Source organism: Panthera pardus, unplaced genomic scaffold, assembly GCF_024362965.1.
Source record: "Panthera pardus isolate Hobbes unplaced genomic scaffold, ASM2436296v1 HiC_scaffold_20, whole genome shotgun sequence".
NCBI classification, from domain to species: domain Eukaryota; kingdom Metazoa; phylum Chordata; class Mammalia; order Carnivora; family Felidae; genus Panthera; species Panthera pardus.
This window is the reverse complement of record NW_026526766.1, coordinates 81,924,251-81,941,966: the sequence shown is the minus strand read 5'-3', so window position 1 is coordinate 81,941,966 and position 17,716 is coordinate 81,924,251. Positions and strand designations below refer to the sequence as shown.

General features: G+C 38.8%; 1 protein-coding gene across 11 annotated transcripts in view; it reads left to right on the top strand.

Annotated features, from left to right (window-relative positions):
* The window catches only part of STRBP (spermatid perinuclear RNA binding protein), a 151,506-nt gene that overhangs the window by 71,556 nt on the left and 62,234 nt on the right, over positions 1-17,716 (top strand). For all 11 annotated transcript variants that reach the window (XR_008424342.1, XR_008424339.1, XR_008424341.1 and 8 more), the window contains exons 2-4: positions 6,983-7,151; positions 10,812-11,032; positions 16,783-16,948. Coding sequence is in view for 7 of the 11 variants with exons in the window: in XM_019421200.2 (XP_019276745.1) it covers positions 7,149-7,151; positions 10,812-11,032; positions 16,783-16,948 (390 nt within the window). In the remaining 4 variants the exon portion in view is untranslated. The remainder of the gene's footprint in view (positions 1-6,982; positions 7,152-10,811; positions 11,033-16,782; positions 16,949-17,716) is intronic.

Here is a 17,716-nt window from a genome sequence, read left to right as displayed (position 1 = left end):
TTTTTCTTTTCTTTTTTTCTTTTTTTTTTTTTTTTTTTTTGATGTTTATTTTTGAGAGAGACAGAGCACAAGCGGGAGAAGAGCAGAGACAGAGGGAGACACAGAATCCGAAGCAGGCTCTAGGTTCTGATCTGTCAGCACAGAGCCCGACACGGGGCTTGAACTCACAGACCATGAGATCATGACCTGAGCCGAATTTGGACGCCCAACCGAGTGAGCCACCCAGGCGCCCCTCCTACAGCCCATTCTATGTTAGGATTGTAGCCATGGGTACCACTCTTGTTTAAACTGTTAATTGGGACTGAGTGCCTGGCTGGCTTAGTCACTTGAGTGTCCGGCTCTTGGTTTAGGCTTGGGTCATGATCTCATGGTTTGTGAGTTTGAGCCCCACATTGGGCTCTGTGCTGATTTCATGGCACCTGCTTAGGATTCTCTCTCTCTCTCAAAATAAATAAACTTAAAAAATAAATAAAATCTTAAAAACAAATCCTGTTAGTTGATAAAGGACCTTTTGACCTGAGCCCAGTGTTGCAAGGCTTCAAATGACACGGTGGGATTGAGCTTTTCCATCATTCTAGGTATTTTGGGTAAGGATGAAAAGCTAGATTTTTGGACTAGGTATATGTAATTTGTAGGTTTTTTGGTTTTTCCTTATGTACCTTTTTTATGTAGAAAATAAAAGAGAATTTCCAGGGGAACATTGTGAAATTCAGTGTTATTTTTATTTGTGTGTGTGTGTGTGTGTGTATGAGAGAGTGAGAGAGAGAGAGAGAATGTGTGGGGGGGAGGGGCAGAGTGTGAGGGGGACAAGAATCCAAAGCAGGCTTCATGCTGAGAGCAAACAGACTGATGCAGGGCTTGAACTCATGAACTGTGAGATCGTGACGTGAGCTGAAGTCAGATGCTTAACCAACTGAGCCGCCCAGGCACTCCTGAAATTCGGTGTTCTTTTTGTGTGAGTATTATATATAAACTCCGTACCACCATGTAGAGAAAGTTTATTTGAAGGTATTTGGGGGAGGAGTATTTGCTCTTTGTGTGTCTGAGTTGATTCATACCCTGTTGTATTCCCAAGCATGGTGCGGGGTACAGAATAGACAGTTAATTAGTACATATGTATTTGCTTGTGAATCTCATTATCTTAAAGTGATCTTGGCGTATCAGTGAGGTCTTTTTCTAATTTTACCTTACCCATCTTTTTTTCTTTTTTTTTTTTTTTTTTTTTACAATTTACTGATTTATTTTGAGAGAGAGGGAGAGAGTGAGCACATGGGTGAGCAGGGGAGGGGCAGAAAGAAAGGCAGAGAGAGAGAGAGAACCGCACTGTCAGCACAGAGCCCCATTCAGAGCTCGAACCCACAAACGGTGAGATCATGCCTTGAGCCGAAATCAGGAGTTGGACATAGAACCAACTGAGCCACCCAGGAGCCCTATCCTTTTCCTTTCTTTTAAGTTTGTTTATTTTTGAGAGGGACAGAGGGGCAGAGAGAGAAGGGGGAGGAGGGAGAATCCCAACCAGGCCCTATGCTCTGCTCTTAGCTTGACATGGGGCTTGGTCTCATGAACGAAATCATGACCTGAGCCTAAACCAAGAGTTGGACTCTTAGCCAGCTGAGCCCCCCAGGTGCCCCATCCTTCTTCTTCTTTTTTTTTTTTTTTTTTTTTTTTTTTTTAAGTGTATTTATTTTTGAGAGAGCAGAGCATGCAGCCTGATGCAGGGCTCGGTCTCATGACTGTGAAATCATGACCTGAGCCTCTGAGGCCTGAGTGGGACTCTTAACTGACTGAACCACCCAGGTGCCCCAAAGCCTTTTACCTTTCAAGGTCAGTTACAAAAGATGTAACATCACCACCAAGAGTGTAATCCATGAAAGAAAAAGTTGATGAGTTGGACTTCATTAAAATTAAAAACTTCTGCTCAACGAGAGACTATTAAGAGAATGAAAAGAACTCTTAAAACTAAAGACCAAGAAAACAGACAACCCAATAAAAAAAAAAAAAAATGGATAGAAGATTTGAACAGGCCACCTTACCAAAGATGTACAGATGGCAAATAAGCATATGAAAAGATACTCAACATCCTGTGTCATCAGGGAATTTCAAATTAAGCAACAGTGAGATACCACTGCACACCTATTAGAAGGGCTCAAGTCCCAAACTTTGACAACACCAAATGCTGATGAGGATGTGGAGCAGTAGGGGCTCATTTACTGCTGGTGGGGATGTAAAATGGTACAACTGTGTTGGATGAAAGAGAGTCTGGAAGTTTCTCACAAAGCTAAATTAAACATTGTCTTGCCATATGATCCCATAATCGTTCTCCTTGGTATTTACCCAAATGGGTTGAAAACCTGTGTCTACACAAAAATCTGCATACGAATGTTTATAGCATCTTTGTTCATAATTGCTAAAACTTGGAAGCAACTGAGATGTCCTAAAGTAGGTGAATGGATAAAAAACTGTGGTCCATCCGGACACTGGAATATTATTCAGTGATAAAAAGAAATGTCAACTCATGGAGGAATCTTAAATCCATATTGCTAAATCAAAAAGGCCAATCTGAAAAGACTACATACTGTATGACTTTAACTATATGACATTTGGAAGAAGGAGGGTTTGAATAGGTGGAACATGGGATTTTTAGGGCAGTGAAGCTGTTCTGTATGATTCTGTAATGGTGGATGCATGTCATTATACATTTGTCAAAACTAGAATGTACAACACAAAGAGAACCCTAATGTAAATTATGGACTTTAATAGTGTTGCATAAACATTGGTTGTTCAGCAGTTGTAACAAATGTATCACACTGATGTAAGATGTTAATAATAAGGGAAACTGTATGTGTGTGGTATGGAGAAGGGGTACATAGGATTTTCTCTATTTTTCACCCAATTTTTCTATAAACCTGAAAGTCTGAAAAAAATCCACTGTTTGAAAAAGCAGTGCTCGAATCCCCAGTAGCTGGGGCACCTGGGGGTCTCATTTAGTTTAAGCATCTGACTCTTGATTTTGGCTCAGGTCATGATCTCGCGGTTTGTGGGATTGAGCCCTGTGTCAGGCTGTGCACTGACAGCATGGAATGTGCTTGGGATTCTGTCTCTCCTGTATCTACCTCTCTCTCAATCTCTCTCTCTCTCTCTCTCTCTCTCTCTCTCTCTCTCTCTCAAAACAGACAGACATTAAACAAAAAGAATAGTAACTGTCCTTCTCTATTAAAAAAAGAAAAGAAAAAGCAGTGCTTGATTAAAAAAGTGAAACACATGCACATGCTTATACATATACATTCCACCTGCTGCATAAAGCTGCTCTTATTTAATAAGTAGAGCACACCTAATATTTTCCTATGCTCTGTTTTTAAATGTATACATAACTCATGTGTTAACAAAATGTTTTATTTGATATTTGAGGGCTTTTTTTCCCCCTCCCTCCTAAAGCCATTTATTGAGCGTGTACTGTTTGGCAAATACTCTTAGGTATTTTTCATTTAGTTTGAGGTACATCCTATTTCCCCCATTGCACACGTGGAAAACCTCTGGCTCAGAGAAGTGACATGGCAAATCAGATGCTTTAGTCTAGGCCCATTTGGCTCAAAAGCCTGTGTGCTATATAGACTTGGTAATTCACATAGACAGATTTTTTTGAGATTGCTAAAGTTTAGCCCCTAACATGAGTGTAAGTGCCTTTCGAGTGAAAATATTATTGAAGATTGTCTAGGTTTAAATTGGCTTTACTGTGTACTTTTGCTTTGTGTTTTCAATTAGGTTATATTACCTCTTTATGCTCTAGTTTCCTTATGTGTTAAATGGAGATAGTAATTGAAATTTTGAGGATTAAATGAGTTAATATATGAAAAGCTCTTTGAACAGTGCCTGGTACAGAATATGAGTTACATAAATGTTACCTTATTAATTAGTAGCAGAATTTCATTTCATAGATAAAAGAAACTGAGACCCAAAGAAATGAAATTATTTTCTGAGTCATGTAACTTTCTAAAGTCACTTAGCTATTAAGTGGCAAAGTTGAGTTTTTTTTATTTCAAGGCCAGAATTTTATCTGTTAATTGTTTTTGTTTGTTTGTTTTGTTTTGTTTTGAGAAAAACTCTTGACTCTGAGTTTGGTTTGGGACCAGGAGGCCTTTGTCCTTGATTAGTTGTATGGCCCTTAATATCTATAGTTCTTTTGTAAGCTGAGGGGTGGGTGGTGTTGGGCCAGACGATTTCTAAGTTGCTTTTACAGCACCAGCAGAACGTTGCTTTTATCATGGATTGTTGAACTGTGCTATAAGTCCTGAAGTTCCTCGAGCTGCTTGATGCATGCATAGGGTGGTTACTCTCTGTGCTAAATGACTGAGGAATGCTGTATTTTGACACTGGTGATCCACAGTTTCTCCACTAACATCACCTTTCTTTTTAATGTTTATTTTTTAGAGAGAGAGAGAGACAGCGAGCGAGCACAAGCAGGGGAGAGGCAGAGAGAGAGAAGGAGAGCTAGAATCCAATGTAGGCTCCAGGCTCTGAGCTGTCAGCACAGAGTCCAATGTGGGGCCCAAACCCCTGAACCATGAGATCATGACCTGAGCAGAAGTTGGACATTAACTGACTGAGCCACCCAGGCGCCCAAACAATTAATTTTTTTAGTGTTTACTTTTGAGAGAGAGGGAGAGAGAGTGAATGTGAGTGGGGGAGGAGCAGAGAGCGAGGGAGACACAGAATCCGAAGCAGGCTCCGGGCTCCAAGCTGTCAGCACAGAGCCCCATGTGGGGCTCCGACCCACGCACCATGAGATCATGACCTGAGTTGAAGTCGGACGCTTAACCGACTGAGCCACCCAGGCGCCCCAGCTTTTTCTCAGCATTCTTCCCTGCTTTCAGTCTGCCATCTTAATATGGTTGAATTTTTGGCCTTACTTTTTTAGAGTGAAGCACGTGAACTTTGCTATCAGTTCTCAGCTGAACACATAGCAATCTTTTTTGGCTGCTGGATTCACAGCTAAATACTAAATGGTTGAATCTGCTAGAATGGTGGAGCAGGGTTGGGAATGGGAAATGGCCAGACTTAACTTGTGTAGTACGATCTGTATACAAAAGGACCTTTGAGACATATCTTACCATGGGATCATGTTTCTTAACTTCTTTGTATGAAAAGACCCTAAGAATTGTAGCATGTCTGTGTTCTCTCCTTTGTGTGTTATGTGTGATAAAGTAAACCCCATTGATGAGTTCAGTTACATAATCTTTTGTTTTTGTTTTTGTTTTTAAATCAAGCTTCAGCTTATTTCAGGTGGATTTTGTGGAGTCAGGGAAGTTGGTTACAGGATATGAATAGTTTTGCATGTAGGTCACAGCTGAGTATCATTTGACTAAAATTGTGGGTTTGTTTTTTAATGTGCAGTATTGGGGAGTGTTATGTTACACCTCTAACTTTCCTAGTCCCAAAAATTCAAAAAGGATTTGTTTTTCTTTAAGGGAACAACTGATAGTATTCGGAAACTGTTACAGGCAAAAATATGGGGTGGGGGAAGTTCCTTATTTAAAGGAAATTTAAAGGAAAGATATTGAGATGAAGAGGAAGCTATTTTTTGTGTTTATTTTGTGGTGTGTAAATAACTTCTGATATCCCTGATATCCACGTAGGTAATCATGTGTTCTGTTTTGATAGTTACTCTCTGTTTTGTTTTGTTTTTTTTAAACATCTTGGCTTATAATTTATAAGGATTTCATCAGTGCTCAGAAGAGTTTACTTTTACCTTATCTGGAATAAAATCTCATAAAGATGGAATAAAAGGGTAATAGTAATTAAGTCTCTGGGCAGAAATATACGGTGGGATTTTGACTACAGTCATCCATGGGTAATGAAGTCAGGATCTAGTGAATATTGAGGAATTTGGCATAATAGCACATATAGGCTAAAATCTGGGAGCAGGGTCTCTCAGGAGTTAGGGGAACAGAGCCAAAAAAGCATTCTGAATTTTAGGCCTAAAAATGATTAAAGAAGAAACATTGTGCCAACATGTACTGTCTGATGGCAACATCAAATGGAAAAGCTTCATGATTTCAATTAATGGTGTTATTATATTTTCAGGTGGATTATCTACTTTTTGAATAGGTCTGGCTAATGCTAATTTCTTTTTTTTTTTTTAATTTTTTAAAAAATTTTATTTTTTTTAAGAGACAGGGACAGAGCATGAGTGGGGGTAGGGCAGAGTGAGAAGGAAATACAGACTCCAAATCAGGCTCCAGACTCTGAGCTGTCAGCTCAGAGCCCAGACACAAGGCTCGAACCCATGAACTAGAACAAGATCACATGACCTGAGCTGAAGTCAACTGACGCTCAACTGACTGAGCCACCCAGGCGCCCTGTGGCTAACGCCAATCTCTAATTGAAAGTCTTATGATTAATTGCAACATTGTTGCCACCAGTAGTGGTAGTACTTTTTCAGGTAGTACTTCTTTATTTTTTATTCTAAAAAAATTTTTAATTTTATTATTATTAAAAATTTTTTTTTTAAGTTTACTTACTTAGAGAGAAAGAGAGCGAGCCTGGGCCAGGCAGAGAGAGTGGGAGAGAGAGAAAATCCCAAGCAGGTTCTGTGCTGTCAGCACAGAGCCCAACCCGGGGCTCAATTTCATGAACCCTGAGATCATGACCTGAGCTGAGTCGGACACTCAACCGACTGAGCCACCCTTCAGGTAACACTTCTTTACTGAATCTGTGTCTGTTAATGTATTTATCTCACTGAGTATGAGTCAGCCAGCTGCCGCACTGTGGCTACCAGGGGGGTTACTTTTTTGGCCATAGCACTTAGGCTCTCGGCCCCAGGCCTTCAAAAGATACGTTTAGCTTTTGTTTGAAATGAGGTCATTTTCCTCTATAAAGATTATTTCTTTTTAGTCAATACGCATGTTTAGAAGCTCCACATTCAGATATGAAACTGCTTGTAAATAAGCATTTTTGAAAAGTTGTTTTTCTTTTTGTCTTGCAGGTGTATTCCAGAGAATAAGTCTTCAAACACCTTTGCCATATTGTCTCTGAGCTGTCAGGGGACTCAGGCTTATGAGGAGGTACTGTCACACAAAACAGTGTCTAGTGAAGACGACAAGAAAGTGGGGAAAGGATTGGAAAAAGAAGCTAAAACACTATAGGAAACCATGGTAGGTATTATTCATGTTTCCTTAATTTAGTTCTAATAAATTCCAATTAGTTTCAAATCGGAAATGTTAATGACGAGGGCAAGTAAAAAACAATGGTGTTAAACTTTGGCTCTCGTGCATCAGATAAAGATGGCCCTCCACTATTTAAGCAAAGCCAGTGAGTTCAGATTTATTATGAGCCCTTTAAACCACAAGATGGAGCCCCATGAGCCTTCAGGCCATAAATTATTAAATACTCATAAATAATATTTTCTAATAAAACTGGTGTTAGCAAACTGATAGGAGGATGGCTTAGGTGACCTTGAACTTGAAATTATGTAATTTTTCACTAGTCGTTTCTCTGAAGTTTAGTTTTTTCCAGTGGAAATTAAAAATCTTGAACCAGTCCTTTAATGAGTGATGTGAATGGTGTAGGAGTTTATGAAGTTTGAGTACTGAACTCAAAAAGTCACCTTTTCCCACATGCTTTCAAAGTAACAGGATCAAGTGTTGAGTGTATTGGGGGCACTGAATCTTCTCTCAAGAAACCTTGCTTTTTGTGGGAAGTTCATACTCAAATGAGATGTTAAATGAGATCATAGCCTTTGGTGCCTAGTGTATTAACTGGTAAAATGTGTTGAATTTTTTCCTCTAGTATTTTGGTTCTGGAGGATGTTGTGTGAATTTTTTCCCTAAGTATAAGTGAGAAAAGGCTTAAAAAAGATGTTATAAGTGGGAGAAAAAGCACAAAAATATTAATCATCAGTATGTTTGAAATATGTTGTTTAGCAAGCCTGATGGTATTTCTTTAAGTGTTAGTTGATTTTTAAAAAATTTGTTCTAGGGATTATAACTTAGTTGATTTCCTCTTTAGAGAAGAAATTCTCCAAATATTTTAGTTCTGGATGGTGGGGCAAATGTTAGTTAACTTGGGATTTTCTCTGTCATTTAGTTTTAGTTGAGATGTAAGAAAGGACACTGGGACTTGGTGTTTTCTCGAATATGAAATATTTGCCTCTTTAGCTCATTTATTTATTATAGTCTTGATATTTTTACAATTTAAATGTTTTTTAATATTACTTGTCATAGTTGATAAAACAAATTCCTTTCCTAGTTTATTCATTTTAAATTTAGATTTTCTGGTGTAGTAATTTAATTGGTTGGTAGGTGTTTTCCAATGCTATTGCTTTACTTCTTAGATCTTAGATTTGAATGGTAACTTTCTGTTTCTGCATAGTTCTTTTCCAATTTAAATGTATAAATCTTTAAACAAATCCATTTGGACCTTGTTAGGGTAAATAAGATGCCCCCCCCCCTTTTTTTTTGTCCTACCTCTTATTCTTCCATTCATCATTGTTTCACGCTGCTTGTCCTGTCACATCCAGTAGACTCATGGATTTAAGATTCTTGGATTTAACATTGCCAGTCTATGTTATTTGTGAGAGAAACACCAAAGGTTTGTGGTATGTAGCGATATGTAATTTTGTTAAGGTGAGGCCAGTATGGAGGGCTGAGTAATTTAGCTAACAAAGTAATTTAGTAACTCACCCTATAACTAAATAACAGAGAAGATCCCAAGTTAACACCTACCTCCCATGGCCTGCGGCCATCCATAACTAAAAAATTAGTAAATTTCTTCTTGTCTAAAGAGCAAATCAAGTAATTTAATAATTTATCCCTAGAACAACTTAGCGTCTCCAACTTGTTACAGGTCTGTTTTGTTTTCTTGTTACTTATTTAGGGATATGAGAGTAAATCTCAAGAAATGATGAAAAAGTTTATTTCTTTGTGGGAAAAGGCTCCAATTAGAAAACTGGTTGTGAACTTTGAGCAAGGAGAAAATCTGGACAGAAATGGTTTTTATCTAGAAAAAAAGCTTTGTGATTGATTTTCATCCTTTTATTATATTTGAGGGTTTCAAAGGATTATTTACCTTTTATAGTTTGCTTCATTTTATAGGGGACAGTAATACTATAGTATTTACTAGTGTCCAAATTAGTATGATTTTTAAACATTAATACTCAAAAACAAAACAAAAGAGACAGGATTGATAAAGAATTGAGAATTTTTTATTTTGTGGTAGCCTTTAAAACAAAATATTTATCGGGGAGCCTGGGTAGCTCAGTCGGTTAAGCGTCCGACTTCAGCTCATGTCATGATTTTGCAACCTGTGAGTTCGAGCCCCGTGTCGGGCGCTGTGCTGATGGCTCAGAGCCTGGAGACTGCTTGGGATTCTGTGTCTCCCTCTCTCTCTGCCCCTCTCTCTCATGCTCTGTCTCTCTCTCTAACTCTCAAAAATGAATAAATGTTAAAAAAAAATTTAAAAAAACCCAACAAAATATTTATCATCTAGCACATAAAAGTTCATATAAAGACACTATAGCCACCCTTTCAATGGAATACTTTGGGCTTTATGGAAACTGAACTATCTTATCCCTGTTCATTTTGCAGTGTACTGTTACAAGTGTCTTCATGGTATTTGTAAATTTGGAAATATTCAAAAGTTTTTGGAAGTGTGAGTCATGAGTGTGGAGGATATAGTCTATTAAATTTTCATGAAATTCATTCTATTTCTAGGCTCTAATCTGCTCCACTGATTTCTGGGCCAGCGTGTCACTTCAATTATTGCTTTTTAAATTTTTGATATTTTGTTTTCATGTAATTATACCACTCATCCATCTTTGTACAATATTTCTTGATGGTTTCATTGATTTTTTTTTCCCCCCAAAGGAGCTTTAAAATGATTTTTGTTGAGTATTAAGTAAATCTATCTTGAGGGGATTTTGATTGAGAATGTAATACATTTGTAAATTACTTTGGGAAGTTGATTCTTTTGCAGTATATATTTTCCCCATTCTGGAGTTTGGAATGTCTCCTACAAATCTATTTTAACAATCAAGGCCTTGCACCAGAGGTTTCAATGCCAAATAGTAAATAGATTTCTAATGTGATCCATAGTTTTTCTATAGTGTTGACACATAGCTTTGTATTTTATATTATTACTGTATTATGAAATCTCAATTTTTTAAGGTGCCAAAGTCCTCAGCAATTTGGAAAGGAATGACTGGTTATCATGAGTCACCATCATGCATTTCTAGATACTTTCTCAAAGCTAAGAAGTATCTGTTTCTCGTAGATGATGTGTGATACAGATGACCTTTTTTGAAGTGGTATTCAAAACACTAGATTTGAGGTAAACGGTAATGTGCATTATACCAAGAGTAACCTGGATGAATCTTAACCAAAACATGAAGGAAAGATCTCTAATTTTCTTTCTTTTTTTAATGTTTATTTTTGAGGGCATGAGTGAGAGAGGGTGTAGGGGATGGACAGAGAGAGAGGGAGACATAAAACCCAAAGTGGGCTTCGCCCTGACAGCAGAGAGCCCAATTCGGGGCTTGAACTCACTAACTGTGAGATCATGACCTGAGCTAAGGTCGGATGCTTAACCGAATGAGCCACCCAGGTGCCCTGGGATCTCTAATTTTCTGATGTGGTTTAGTAGAATGAGGTCTTTCTTCATATTCCTGTGCAATTTTTTTATTGTCTCAACATTAATTGTTTCACAGTAGTTTGATAATTAATGCTATGATTTGACTTAAATATTCAATATTTGCATATCCTACTTTTCAGGTAATATTCCTTGTATTGAAGTAATTGTTTTCTTTCTTCTTCTGACAGAGATCTATTAGATCTTTTGCCAATGATGATCGCCATGTAATGGTGAAACATTCAACAATCTATCCATCTCCAGAGGAACTTGAAGCTGTTCAGAATATGGTGTCTACTGTTGAATGTGCTCTTAAACATGTCTCAGATTGGCTTGATGAAACAAATAAAGGCACAAAAGCAGAGGGTGAGACAGAAGTGAAGAAGGATGAGGCCGTAGACACCTATTCCAAGTGAGTGTGGCCTGACCTTTGTGGTGCTTTACTGCAGCGCTCAGAAAAGCTCAGGGTTCTCTTCCGCTGGGCTATGTTAGGTTCTTTAGGTTTTCTCATTTATATGACCGTAGACAAGGAAGTAAATGTTTGTGGAATTTTTCTGAGTTACATTTGAAACGAAAGCAAGAAAAGAATAATAATTAGACCAGAAAAAGAAGATGGACTTGTTCAGGATGCCTTTTGAGAGTGCACCAAGCCCTTTAAAACTGTCATTTCTGGAGATTATGAAATGTCACCTTTTTCATGTGTTGGCTTAGCCTCCTAAATTCAGAAATAAATAGTTGTGTTTTGGGTCTCTGGGGAAATCATAAAATGTCATTTTTTTTTAAAGGTACTTAAAAATCCTGGTGGAAAAGAGAGAATGCAGGAAAATGTGTTTCTAAATGTATTTTTGACCATATCTACCTTGTTGATTCCTAGTGTTCAGCACAGTGTCTTGCACTTAGTAAATGCTCATTGGGTATTTGAGGAATGAATGAAGGACTAATGGGAGCCAGAGCCTTCAGCTTTATAGCAGAGTATTCTCAGTGTTGTAACAATAGTAAGAGATGAGTTAGATGAAGCCGCAGGGTAACTGCAGTCACATCATGGAACTCTGTGTGCGGTAATAGTAAGCTTCTTGTCTTGAGCAGTGTCATTATGGTTGGAATGAGTATGATTTACTTTAAAGGAGAAGCTCGTTTGACTTACTGTATTTATAGGATTAAGAGCATTGCTTTGGCTGCAACTTATAAATTGAACATGGAGGTTATAGAATTTTTTCTTCAGCTTTCATTTCTAAGTGTTAGATAAATAAGAGGATGAATGCCTGGGTGGCTCAGTCGGTTGAGCGTCTGACTCTTGATTCTGGATCAGACCATGATCCCAAGGTTGTGGGATTGAGCCCTGCGTCAGGCTCCACGCTGAGCAGAGAGCCTGCTTAAGATTCTCTTTCTCCCTCTCCCTCTGTGTGCACGCGCTCTCTCTGAAATAAACAAAGAAACAAAAGTGATAAATAGATAAAGAATAGTGGGGAAGTATTGATAAATTGATTTTCTTCACTGACAGTGTAACCGTTTCATCTTCAGATGCAAGGTAATCAGTTTCAGTTTTCAGTTGAACTACATAATTCTTTAACCTTGTTAACTCTTTGCAGGTAATGTCTACATTGTGTATAGTCCTACCCTTGTCAGTTTGAAGGTTCTTGGCAGTAATTTTTTTCTTGTATATTATGGTTTTAAAGTAGATACTTCCAAATTTTGAGGCTTATGTTAATTAGTAGTAGAATCCAGTAATCTAGCCCCAGTCTCTGTGCAAATTGAATAGTCATGCACTCCATATTTAAATTGTACTTTGGAATGTGTTTATGCCCTTTCAAAAACTTTTTTAAAATTTTGATGAAATGTGTATAACAAAATTTGCCATTTTTTTCCATTTTTATTTTTATTTATCTATTTAAAAAAATTTTAATGTTTATTTTTGAAGGAAACAGAGCATGAGTGGGGGAGGGGCAGAGAGAGAGGGAGACACAGAATCTGAAGCAGGCTCCAGGCTCTGAGCTATCAGCACAGAGCCCGACGCGGGGCTCGAACTCACAGACTGTGAGATCATGACCTCAGCTGGAGTCGGATGCTCAACCGATGGAGCCACCCAGGTGCCCCATACCATTTTGCAGTGAGAGAATCGCAAGCAGTCTCTGGGCTGTCGTGCAGAGCCCAATGGGGGGGTTCTATCCCAGGAACCCTGAGATCAAGAGTCAGACGATTCATCATTTTTTTAAAAAAGTTTATTTATTTTTGAGAGAGAGAGAGTGCGTGCAGGGGAGGGGCAGAGAGAGAGTGAGACAGAGAATCTGAAGCAGGTTCTGAACTGTCAGAGCCTGATGCCGAGCTCAAACCCACAAACCATGAGATCATGACCTGAGCTGAAGTCGGACACTTAACTGACTGAGCCACCCAGGTGCCCCAGATGCTTACCCATTTTTAAGTGGAGTTTCATTTATTGTTGGAATTCAGGCCTTCTTAATACTTCTTCCGTTGTTTATTTTTAAGGCTGGACAGACTTTTGAAAAGTGTTCCAGCAGACTTTTGCTTAACTGGATCAGGTCACTGTGTTTTTAAAAGTTTTTAAAAGATCATGTGCTCCACATTTTCATTTGGACTTGTAAATATAGCTCTGTGTGTGGGTACTCTTGACTGTCTTTGTAAAGTCTTTCCCTTTTGTGAACAATCCCAGGCTGAGCACTTTTTGCAGTTCCTCCCGTGTGGTAGAGCTCAGGGAGCGCAGAATGTTTGGATCCTTATTTTGTATAAAACAGAGGCAGGCACATCTTCCAGGAACAGAGCTGTTTTCTGATCATAAACACGAATTGAGCTGCTGATGTATGCTAATTACTACAGAGGGCACCAAAGTGGGTGAGGGCTAGCTTCTATTTATTAAGCACCTTCTATTGCCAGGCACTGTTAAGCAGCTTGTACCTGTGTACTCTTTCTTTTTTTTAAACTTTTTTTTAATGTTTATTTATTTTTGAGAGAAAGAGTGCAAGCAGGGGAGGGGCAGAGAGAGAACGAGACACAGAATCCGAAGCAGGATCCAGGCCCTGAGCTGTCAGCACAGAGCCCGACTCGGGGCTCAAACTCACAGTTCATGAGATCATGACCTGTGCTTAAGTCAGACGCTTAACTGACTGAGCCACCCAGGTGCCCCGCCGTGTGCTCATTTTACAGACTACTCAAAAGTCAAAGAAAGGTCCCACTATTTATGTTATTAGGAATATGAGGGCTCTGTTCTTAATGTTAAGTAATACCCTGTGTTTGCTTTACAATATCTCCTATATTTAAATTCAGTACTAAAGTTGGAGTTCATTTCTCTGCTCAGTCTTGTTGTCTTCTGCCTAAGACCAAGCGTATCCTAATTATGATATAGAGTTTAAGTAGCAAGTAATAGTGGTTAGTTAATAATGGCTCGCATTTATTGAGTGCCAGTTACTGTACCAGACTGTTTTTCACATTATGTTATGACAAATCTGTTAGTCTCTGTGATTAGCGTTTCCCTCTTCTGCCCCCATTTTACTATAGAATTTTCAGTTGCTTCAAATTTGCATATGAAAAGAGTAGCTCAGAATCATTAACAAACTTTAACTTGCTTTAGGTCAGTGAATGAGTGTGTGTGGTGGAGTCAGGATTCCTATTCATCTGTTGGACCACAGGTCCAGTTTTCTTAGCATCTTTGTCTCAAATTTCTGTGACTATGTAGATCAGGGAGAGATTGTATGCTGGTTCTGGGGACCAGAAAAAACTTGATGAAGGAAGTAGCATCTGTAGTAGGCTCAGAGGATGGCTAGGCTTTCTGTAAGCAGCTGAAAAGTGGGGGAAAAAAAATCTCAGCAAAGATCTAGGTGTGAGAAAGCATCGGGACCATTTAGGGAATGATAGCTGTTGTTTATTGAGCTATTAATATATGCCGGGATCTGGGCTAAGTTCATTACTTACATTAAATTACATGATATTCTTAGTACCACTCTGTAAGGAAGGTATTTTTTTTTCTGTTTTACAAATGAGAAAGTAAGTTCAGAAGAGTCAGGTAATTTGTAATTTACCTAGTGTCACCATGGTGAGTGGCAGAGCCAGAATCTGGACCAGGAAGTCATGTTGTCTTCTCAGTTGCCTCCCAGGATGCTAAATGTTTACTTAAGTGTTCAGTGGGACACCTGGAAAGAAATAGGCAAAGTGCCATCCATGCAGTGCTGTTGGAAGATTATTCTGGTAGTGGTGTACTGTATATAGTAGATTGGAGGTGGCAGAAGTTAGTCGTTAAGGCCAATGAAGAGGTGGTTATTGAGGTAGTCTAGGTGAGAGGCACTTCGAGCCTGGAAAGAAGCTAGTTTGAAGGCATTTGTTTGAGGGTGATTGTGGAGGGAGAATTCATCACTATTACTAGTTTGGGGAGAATGAGAAGATGAGAGGACAGGGATACAGAAGAAGAAAGAATGAAAGGCTCTCTTCTTAATATCAGATAATTTCCTATTTGGATCACTTGCTTTAAAACCCTTTTTCTTTCTGTATTCGTACTACCCTTATAGTTTTTTTATTGATTTAATGTTTATTGAATCTCTAAGGTGTGCCAGCCACTTAACCAGGATGGATTAATTCCTGTCTTGTTTCTACTGCCACAATTTGTTTCTCTCCCTTCTCCCTTCTCCTTTCTCCTTCTCCATTCTCCCTTCTCCCTTCTCCCTTCTCCCTTCTCCCTTCTCCCTTCTCCACTCTCCACTCTCCACTCTCCACTCTCCACTCTCCACTCTCCACTCTCCACTCTCCACTCTCCACTCTCCACTCTCCACTCTGCTGATTCTCTGCCCTAGCCAGAATGACCTTTTCTCTCTTTAACCGTATCAAGACTGCTGAAGTCAGACTTTCAGATTGCCTTGCTTGACCTCTCTAATTTTGACCTCTTCTTTCTCTGAACTTGGGAAGCAACTGTAACAATGTAAAGAATCCGAGTGTTGTGATTACACCAACCTAAGTTTGAACCCAGGCTTTGTGTTTTACCATCTCTCTGAACTTGAACAGTTAGTCAGCTTTTCTGAGATTCACATTCCTTGTCTTTTATTTTATTTATTTTTTTATTTTTTTTTTCAACTTTTTTTTTTTATTTATTTTTGGGACAGAGAGAGACAGAGCATGAACGGGGGAGGGGCAGAGAGAGAGGGAGACACAGAATCGGAAACAGGCTCCAGGCTCCGAGCCATCAGCCCAGAGCCCGACGCGGGGCTCGAACTCACAGACCGCGAGATCGTGACCTGGCTGAAGTCGGACGCTTAACCGACTGCGCCACCCAGGCGCCCCACATTCCTTGTCTTTTAGATGCAAATTTGTTGTGAAGTTTAAATCAGAGTTTGTGACACACAGTTTGTCCCTTTTAAGCAGGTTACTTTTTGTACTTAACTAGAGTGTAAGCCTCAGAAGCAGGGGAGATTGGATTTCCTTTAGTATGTTTTCTGTTCTCAAAGGCTTACTTGTTGAATGACTGCTAACATTAGTTACATTTTTGCGATATGGGAAATGAACCAGTAAGAGATTTTTAGTATTAAAATTAAGGATAGATGTTCATATTATTTTGATGCACCAGTTCATGACTATGTTCTTTGAATGTTTGTTCTTTTAGCCACAGCCGGATTTGGAATGCATATACTGGCAGAATATCTTCGGTTTCTTCCTTCATTCCTCAGCTTTTTAGTTTCATTGCATTATTCTGCTTTCCCCATAATCTTTTGTGGATTCCTAGAATGATACAGCTAGACGGCTCATGTAGCTGATAGCTGTTTTGCAGTTATGGATACTGAGCCAGCAGGCTCTACTCTGCTCTAAGAGTAGAGTTCAGGTCTTTTAAATTTCCACCCTGATGCTCTTTTTCATTATACTTTGGTGTTCAGGTTTTCACAAATTCTTTAATTACTAATAAAAAGATAAAAGGAGGAAGTTTAAAAATAATTTAAAAAATGTTATTTAGGGACTTTGCTAATAAGCACTATAGATATAATAAAGAATTAAAAGATCTGTAGTATGAAATATGCTCCCTATTGATTCCTTAGGGAAGATAGATACTTTATTAGTCTTAATTCCGAGACTTAATTTTTGATCATATGAATATCCAGGAAGCCAAGTGATGATTAAGTGATAGTTTGAGAAATAGGTTGTAAAAGTAATCATTTAGACTTTTATTTTTAGGGATCAAGGTGGTCGGACATTGTGTGGTGTAATGAGGATTGGCCTGGTTGCAAAAGGCTTGCTGATTAAAGATGATATGGACTTGGAGCTGGTTTTAATGTGCAAAGACAAACCCACAGAGACCCTGTTAAATACAGTCAAAGATAATCTTCCTATTCAGATTCAGGTGAGTACAGTTTAATTGCACCTCTAGGAGAATTTGTAAAAAGGTGAAAACAGTGACCTTGATGAAATCAATGATAAGAAATTGGTAATAGTAAAGGGTAGGGTACAGACGAAAGGAATGCTGCTACTCTGGGTCAGTGACTCATCCATCACATTTAAAACAAACTTCTGCTGGTTAGCACTCAGGATATATTTATCGGATTAAGATGGCCCTTCAATTTTCAGGTGTGCCTTGCTCAGAGGCTTCATGTTTTTCAGACTAGGTCTCTCAGCATTGTAAACCTCTTGGAAGGGGTGGTATAATGCAGAAAAGATCAAAAAGAGCCTAGACAACTAGAGACTTTTGTAGGTGATAACTTTTCAAATTGAAAACTCAGTTAATTTAATAGTCACCCATTCATTCATTCTGTTAATGGAAAAGTCCCTGTTAATTCCTTGTTCCAAACCTTTTTCCAGTTGGATGCTTTTAGAAAATTTTGATGTTGGCATGCCTTTTTGGCGAATGCTGTTGTGAAGTCAGAAGGCTCCTCAGGGCTGAAGACAACAGGTTGGTCTGGGGCTGTGGCCACCCTAGGACCTGCTCTGCCAGTCTGCTCCAAGGCCAGCTGCATCACTGTTTGAGAAACCGTGATCACCTTTCAGTTATAGATGTGTCGTCAGTGGTATAATTAGATTGTAGCTTTTTGATGATTTCATATTGGTAGTCCTTATATTCATGTCACATAAATAGATAACAGCCCACAAGGTCCCCCAAAGTCCTTTGAGTTGA